Source organism: Nicotiana tomentosiformis, chromosome 12 (genome assembly GCF_000390325.3).
Source record: "Nicotiana tomentosiformis chromosome 12, ASM39032v3, whole genome shotgun sequence".
Lineage (NCBI taxonomy): Eukaryota > Viridiplantae > Streptophyta > Magnoliopsida > Solanales > Solanaceae > Nicotiana > Nicotiana tomentosiformis.
Window position 1 is genome coordinate 127128862 of NC_090823.1, and position 8463 is coordinate 127137324.

General features: G+C 34.7%; 2 protein-coding genes and 1 pseudogene across 2 annotated transcripts; 1 reads left to right on the plus strand and 2 right to left on the minus strand.

Moving 5' to 3' along the window:
* Nucleotides 1–2327: 2327 nt before the first annotated feature.
* LOC138903371 (acylsugar acyltransferase 3-like) lies at nt 2328–2945 on the minus strand. Its single transcript, XM_070191342.1, has one exon. It carries the CDS (start codon nt 2943–2945, stop codon nt 2328–2330), a length of 618 nt encoding a protein of 205 aa, XP_070047443.1.
* Nucleotides 2946–4728: 1783 nt separating this feature from the next.
* On the plus strand, nt 4729–6413 carry LOC138903550 (acetyl-CoA-benzylalcohol acetyltransferase-like; annotated as a pseudogene).
* Nucleotides 6414–6457: 44 nt separating this feature from the next.
* Nucleotides 6458–8200, minus strand: LOC104102847 (acetyl-CoA-benzylalcohol acetyltransferase-like). The gene has a single exon (XM_009610686.4). The coding sequence runs from the start codon at nt 8115–8117 to the stop codon at nt 6753–6755; it is 1365 nt and encodes a 454-aa protein (XP_009608981.2). The 5' UTR covers nt 8118–8200; the 3' UTR covers nt 6458–6752.
* Between the last annotated feature and the right edge of the window lie 263 nt (nt 8201–8463).

Consider the following 8463-nt stretch of genomic DNA (forward strand, 5'->3'; position numbering starts at 1 on the left):
GTTATGCCATTTTTGACTTGTGTGCAAAATTTGAGGTCAATCGGACTTGATTTGATTGGTTTCTGCATTGAATGTAGAAGTTGGAATTTCTTAGTTTCATTAGGCTTAAATTGAGGTATGATTTGTGATTTTAGCATTGTTTGATATGATTTGAGGCTTTGACTAAGTTAGTATGATGTTTTAGGACTTGTTGGTGTATTTGGTTAACGTACTGGGGGCCTCGGGTGAGTTTCGGAGGGTTAACAGATTAATTTTTGGACTTGGAATGCTGCTGGAATTTTTTTGATGTCTGCACATGGTTTCCTTCTTCGCGTTCGCTAGAAGGGTCTCGTGTTCGCGAAGAGGAACTGGAGGCAGGCAAGGTTGTTCATCGCATTCGCGATATGGGGCTCGTGTTCGCGTAAGGCAAGGATGTGAGGCTAGGCATTCGCGATTGGGCATCGCGTTCGCGAAAGGGAAAATGGCTAGTGAGGATTTTTGTCTTCGCGTTCGCGAAGTGAAGGCCGTATTTGCGAACGTTCGCCTGGTAAAGCATGTTGTTCACGACTAAAGTCTTGCGTTTGCGAAGGGCAATTTTTGGGCAGCACAGTTTTGTGCTTCGCGAACGCGAGGGAACTGTCGCATTCGCGAAGAAGAAAAGTCTGGAGAGAATGTTTAAGTTCTGAAAATGGATCTTACCGATTTGGAGCTCGGGGAGAGGCGATTTACGAGAGATTTTCAAGAAAAATATCGGGGTAAGTGTTCTTAACTCAATTTTGGTTAAAGTACCCGAATCTATGGTAGTTTTTCACATTTAATTAGTGAATTAAGTTGGAAAATTTTGGAAACTCTCTTGGTTATATTTGATGATTTGAGGGTCGAGTTGATGTCGGAATTTAGTAAAACTTTTATGGTTGGACTCGTGGTCGAATGAGCGTTCATATTTTGTAACTTTTGTCGAGTTTCGAGATGTGGGCCCCACAGGTAATTTTTGAGTTAAATTTCGGATTTTTTTAAAAAATTTATATTTTCATATGGAATAAATTCCAATAATTTGTTTTGATTAAATCGAATTAATTGTGACTAGATACGAGGCTTTCGGAAGCTAATTCACGAGGTAAAGACACAGCAGAGTAAAGAATTACACAAGTCGAGGTAAGTGACTTGTCTAACCTTGTGTGGGGAAATTCCCCTTAGGATTGGTATTGAGATAAGAGTGGCTTGATACGCATGACTAGTAGAGAAACTACTAGAAGTCATGCGGTGTGATAAGGGTGGCTAAAATGCGAGATGCTATTTCGGAAAAAAAATATTTTCTTTAAAATTAAATGTGAAGGCTCCCGCGGTGATATAAGAAAATGAGATATTGTAAATTTATTTATGATTTGGGACTACGAGGTTGTACCTCGGGAGTGCCCTTGTTGATATTTCTTTATCGTTGCACTGCCTTTGGTTATTTTTGGTGTTTTCCTTAAAGTTGTAAAATTTTTGTTTTCCTTCCGCGAGGTGTTATTTGTCCTTATTCTGTGTAGTTAAATTGCGACATACTACTTACTTGATTCATCCCCATTGTTATTATTATTATTATTATTTTGTTAAACTTTTCACCCTGACTTTTATTATTCCATTAGGGCCTGACCTAACCTCGTCACTACTCTACCGAGGTTAGGTTTGGCACTTACTAGGTACCGCTGTGGTGTACTCATACTACGCTTCTACACATCTTTTTGTGTAGATTCAGGTACTTCCTATCAGATCAGACATTAGTGAACTAGCTGTACGCGGAGACTTCAAGGTATATCTGCCAGCGTCCGCAGACCTCAGAGTCTCCTTCTATCCTTATTATGTTGTTTTCCTTATTCTCATTAGACTCTGATGTATAGAGACACTTAGAATAAATTCTTAGAAGCGTGTGACTTATTTCTACCGAGTTTTGGGAGTTGTAACTATTTGAATCGTTGTTTGATTTATTTTATATGTTGAGATTTGAGTTTCAGTTTTGCATATCGCATAATTAATAGGCTTACCTGGTCTTAGAGACTAGGTGCCATCACGACATCCTACGGAGAAAAATTGGGGTCGTGACATTTTCACATCAAAAGCGGTGTGAACTCCCACAGCTCACACAAGAAATAATACGTAAACACACTCAAAACATGCATTTGTCATCCTTTATCAAGTGCTATAATCATTTCAACTCTTGAGAGCTTAAAGCATAAAGCTCTAGAATCCGTTGATTTTGTTAATTCTTCTGTCATCATTGAAATAAAATCTTGGTTGATGTATAACTTCTTGGCATCTAGTTTAGAGTCCATACGATTTTCCTGGGGGACACGAGGCAAGAGAATTTACGATACATCTCTTGGTGGGAAAATCTTAGCCATATTAAAGCTCAAAAAGTGGATTTTCTCTATAGGAATCCCCAATTTGCACACGTTTGACCACTCGTGAACGAATGTGAAAGTTGTGAAACCATCCATCGCGGTATGTGCAGGGCTCATAGAAAGAGCCATGCCACCGCAATTGAATTTTGTGACTTGAACAATGCTAATTGGTGTTATGAACAAATTACTTTCATCAGCATCCCAAGTATCTTGAGGCCAACAAGATAAGGCATGATTGACATCTTTTTGTGCTTTCTCAAGAAAGCCATTGAGCTTACAATTTACCTTGGCGTTAACAAATTTAACCCCTTGATCGGCGCAGTGAATCGAGGAGTTATCCTCAGTAAATCTATCAGCAACTGGGTAAATATGGGTTAAAGTTTTAGATAAAGATTGCTCGAGCTGATCTTCAGCTGTACTATTATTGTTGGTGTAGTTGTTGCAAGGAGGATAGAAAAGAACAAGAGGTAAATGTGCCTCATCAGCTATTTGATCAAAGAATGATAGTTTGTAATTTTGAAGGTAATTTGGAGTTGGTGAAGATGGTTTTATCAACTTTATTGTCAAGATTTTAACTTCCATGGTTTCCTTTTGGAAAATCATGGTATATAAATATGGTGATAATGGAAAAAGGGAAAACAAATTAAAGAACTGAAGAAGTTAGAGGTACTTGAAGAATATGTCATCAACATCTCACGCCTTTCCCTTTATATAGGGAAAGTTATGGGTTCTGCCAACCCTAGCAGAGCCACGAATTTACGGAAGGGGATTTAAAAATAATTCATGTTATATTTGTGATTTGAACTCGTGATTTGAAGCAATTGTTAACACCCTTACCTAATTAATTAAAAATTTTCTTATGTCAAGAAAATTTAACTGTTTATATATAGAGTTTAAATTATATAAATCATTGGTATAAGGAATTTTACTGTTGTTTGTTATAGCATGTAACTTGTCTTAATTTTTTATTACAAATCCCTTTTTTTTTTAAAAAAAGGCTCATTTGTAGAAATCCTTTGAGAAACCTCATTGTGTAAAAAGGAAAAATTTATAAAGTCAACCCTCTCTATAACAATCCCGTTTGTTCCGATAGTTTTTAGCTTTTATAGTGAATGACTATTATACACTTAAACAACATTTGACGTTTAAATATTTTTGGCTATTATAGATAAAATTTATCCAAAAATTAATTATTTTTCCTTTTTTATTGTTATATACAAAAGATTAAAAAAATTATTCAAATTTAAAATATCAAAAGATATGCATATTTCACTAGTTAAATATTTGAAGAAAGCTAATACATTATTAATAAATTCATAACTAAATGTATAAAGATTTAAACTCCAAGGCAGACATTTTAAAGTTACCAAAAAAAAAAAATTCTTTCAAGATTGATGGGCGAACTTTGTAATTGTAGCTTGTTTTGTAGATTTATTCTCTTACTAGTGATATAACGCTTGAATTGGCAAACATTCGTATCCAAATTTTCAGCAAAAAAGTATACAATAACTTTCCTTTGAAGACAATCTAAGAGATTAATATTTAAATTTTGTATCTAAATATATTTTGGAATTTGTTCCATGAAAAAGATAATATGTGCAAATCTTCAAACCTTTTATCTTATGCAATATAGAAACTTTGTTTAATGGAAATGGTTGTGTGCATATTTTTAAAACTATTATTTGTAATCTTAATGATTCTATATGGCTATTATAGAGGGGTAATTTTACAAAAAATGTTCTGCTATAAATATGGTCGTTGCTATTATAGAGAGGTAATATATAACTTAAAAAATCGGTTCTGAGGAAAATTTGGCTTATATAGTGAATGACTGTTATATAAAGATGTTGTTATAGAGAGGTCACTACTCATTTTTACTCTATTTGCACAATATTTCAATTTTTCACTGAAGTAAATTCAATTGAATGCCCTTGCCTTACTTTAGCTCCCCCACCTACCAACGTGTTTAATATTATATTGATAGGGTGACCTATAAACATGTTTATCACAACAAAAAGTAGCAGTTCCATGTTTGGTAAGGAAAGTAGTTCAAAATAAGCCTTTTAACTAAGTAAAAATTGCAAATGATATAAATAAACTTCTGCAATAGTGCATTAGCAGTTCCATGTTTGGTAATGTTATGGAAATTTCCCATCTTTTGAAGATTTTTCAGAATTTTCCGAATATAAATAGGACCTGAAACTTCTGATATAAAAATTGTCTTCAATTTTTCTACAATTCTCTCTTTTTCTTAATTCCATAATATTTTTACCACATCAAAAATGGGTAGCCTTTGTGTTAATTTGAGTGACCAAATTCAAGTTGAAATCATTTCCAAGAAGCTTATAAAACCGTCCTCTCCAACTCCTAATCACCTTCAAAATTTTAAGTTATCTTTCTTTGACCAAATAGCTGAGAAAACACATATGCCTCTTGTTCTTTTTTATCCACATAACCCCATCAACTCTTCCTACACCCATAATCATGTGGTACAACAACTCGAAGAATCAGGATTATGACTCACGTTTATCCAGCTGCTGGTAGATTTTCTGAAAGTAAACGTTCAATCAATTGTCAAGATCAAGGTATAACATTCATAAAAGCCAACGTCAATTGTCAAATGGATGATTTTCTCCAACAAACACTATACTAATTTCGACCTTCCATTGCATTTTTGGCCACAAGGAATTAAGAACGTCGACTAATTTGTATACCACACCACTCATGGTTGTGCAAATTACAATTTTTCAATGTGGTGGATTCGCGTTATCTATGAGCACTGCACACCTTACTATCGTTGGATGGACGAGTTTTACGTTCATTTACGAGTAGTCAAAAGTGTGTAAATTGAGAATTCCAGCATCAATTTCATGAGCTTTAATTTGGTTAACATTTTTGGACCAAGAGACATATCCAAGATTTTTAAGCCTTCTGCTATTTTCCCTGGAAAGCGTCTAGACACTAAATTGGTTTCCAAAGAGTTTGCTATAGATGAAGTCTCTTTATTAAAAATCAGAGGCAAATTAACAAATTGTAACAATTTAGCTGTTTTAAGTTTTAAACCTTCACGAGTTGAGATGATCACAGCAATTTTATGGAGGGCTCTGCTTCGCGCTTCACAGGCAATATCAGGGAAATGGAAGCCATCATTAATGTCATTTCCATTGAATTTACGCGGTAAGCTTAAATATCCTGAAGCATATAACCCTTTTGGGAATTTCATAATTGAAATTCCATTAACATTTGAACCAAAAGTGACTGATATGGAGTTGCAAGACTTTATAATATTGATTAGAGAGAAAGTGCAGAAAATTATTAATTATTGTGACGTAGCTTCAGCTGACGATGTTGTTAACATGGTGGCTAATTTATATAACGAAAGTTATGGAGGACGAGAATGGGGAGCTAACAATGATTTTGAGGAATTTACGTGCTCGAGTTTGTGCAGATTTCATATGCAAGAAGCTGATTTTGGATGGGGGAATCCAAGTTTAATGCATTTTGGATCAAGACATAATCAAGTGTTTTGGTTGTATTCTACACAATGTGGCACAAGTATTGCTGTGCAGATGGATTTGAAGGAAAATTACATGGACTTCATTGAACGTGACCAAGATTTCCTTGCTTTTACCAAGATTTAGGTTTTTGTTAAAGCTTCTATAGGTGATTTGTTGATCCAGGAGGACGTGAATTTGGTTCTTAAGAAAAAAATATTATTTTCGTCAATTATTTTGTGGGTTACGGTTGAAGGTTAGTAGGCAGTGGAGCGATTTATCTTTTCGTGGGAAAACTTGGTTAGAGTTTAGAGCTCCTTATTTGCTCAACCTTGTGCTTGTGAGTATCATTATTATTACCCTATTACTGTCCTATTCTTCAAATTTATTATTATTGTTTCTTTTATTTGGGTATCTTTACTACTTTTTCTTTTCTTTCTACAGTATTTTCAGCACAACCTTTTACTCGTGTTTTTTTTCTTTTTTAAACCATTTTTGAAAATGCTTTTCTTGAGCTAGGGTCTATTGAAAACAATTATATTATGAAATTTTTTTATTATTGTTCGGCCAAAGAGGTACTTAGATGAAAAAAGAAGTCTATAAAATTAAAATAGGTTGTTATTCCAATTCTTATTCCAAAATTCAAATCCTATCACGTACAAAGTAAGATTAAGATCTTCTGACCAGCTTACAAAGAGACCATAACAGTAGTATACAACTTTGGACCTAAAACCCCTTAGTCTACTAAGAACAAGCTATTGTACTTTTGTCCTTTGCACACAAAATAAATAGATAGTACAAAAGGTTTCAATCAAAAAAAGCCCTAATTTTATTTTTATTTTTTGTTTTTAGGAATTGATATTCGAAATTCAATGCCCCAAACTATTGTAAGAACCTAAAACTTAAAGAAAGCCTTAATATCATTGTCACATTCAAATAAGTGCATGTTATTTTCCTTCAAATCCACCTGCACACAAATCCCATTACCACACTCTGCATCATACAACCAACAATACTGATTATGCCTTGAACCAAAATGCATTAAACATGGTTTTCCCCAACCAAAATCAGCTTCTTGTATAGGAAACCTACACAAACTTGAACTTGTGAACATGTCAACTTCATTATTTCCTCCCCATTCTTGCGCTACGAAACTCTCATTATATATTTTTGCCAGTGCAGAAACTACATCGTCTGGTGAATTTTTGTCACAAGCAGTAATTGTTTTCGTCACAGTATCCCTTATCAATCTTACAAAGTTGTGCAACTCCATGTTGGGGATCTCCTCAGGTAAAAATTTTACCGGAGCATCAATTACAAGATTTCCAAAAGATTTTGCTATTTGGGGTAAATAAATCAGCTTAGTACGTAAGTTTATTGGAATGCCCATTATAGAACGTCTCAAATGCCCGTGTTGTTTCTCTGAAGCGCGGATTAAAGCTCTCCATAAGAGCGCTATAATCATTTCAACTCTTGAGGGCTTAAAGCATAAAGCTCCAGAATCCATTGATTTTGTTAATTCTTCTCTGAGCCTTGAAATAGAACCTTGGTTGATGTATAACTTCTTGGCAACTAGTTTCGAGTCTATACGATTTTCCTGGGGGACACGAGGCAAGAGAATTTTTGATACATCTCTTGGTGGGAAAATCTTAGCCAAATTAAAGTTCAAAAAGTTGATTTTCTCCGTAGGAATCCCCAATTTGCACACTTTTGACCACTCGTGAACGAAAGTGAAAGTTGTGAAACCATCCATCGCGGTATGTGCATGGCTCATAGATAGAGCCATGCCACCACAATTGAATTTTGTGACTTGCACAATGCTAATTGGTATAATGAACAAATTAGTTTCATCAACATCCCAAGTATCTTGAGGCCAACAAGATAAGGCAAGATTGACATCTTTGTGTGCTTTCTCAAAAAAGTCATTGAGCTTACAATTTACCTTGGCTTTAACAAATTTAACCCCTTGATCGGTGCAGTGAATCAAGGAGTTATCCTCAGTAAATCTACCAGCAACTGGGTAAATATGGGTTAAAATTCTAGATAAAGATTGCTCGAGCTGATCTTCAGCTGTACTATTATTGTTGGTGTTGTTGTTGCTAGGAGGATAGAAAAGAACAAGAGGTAAATGTGCTTCATCAGCTATTTGATCAAAGAAAGATAGTTTGTAATTTTGAAGGTGATCTGGAGTTGGTGAAGTTGGTTTTATCAACTTTGTTGACAAGATTTCAACTTCCATGGTTTCCTTTTGGAAAATCATGGTACATAAATGTGGTGATAATGGAAAAAGGGAAAACAAATTAAAGAACCGAAGAAGTTAGAGGTACTTGAATAATATGTCATCAACATCTCGTGCCTTCCCCTTTATATAGGGAAAGTGATGGGTTCTACCAACCCTAGAGAGCCACGATTTTACGGAAGGGTATTTAAAAAAATAATTAATATGCATGTGAACAATCTTACTTGAAAAAGTAACATAGGTACGCCATTAATTAAAAGTAACATAGGTACGCTTTTTACCGGCTTGGGTCGTGGTCTGCCCGGTTAAAAACTTACCAACATGTAGTGATTACTCCTAATCATACTATTTTGCTATTTTGTTTTGT

Bases quoted from the DNA above. Each gene is read 5' to 3' on its own strand.
- LOC138903371 (XM_070191342.1), bottom strand. From the start codon at position 2,945: ATGGAAGTTAAAATCTTGACAATAAAGTTGATAAAACCATCTTCACCA.
- LOC104102847 (XM_009610686.4), bottom strand. From the start codon at position 8,117: ATGATTTTCCAAAAGGAAACCATGGAAGTTGAAATCTTGTCAACAAAG.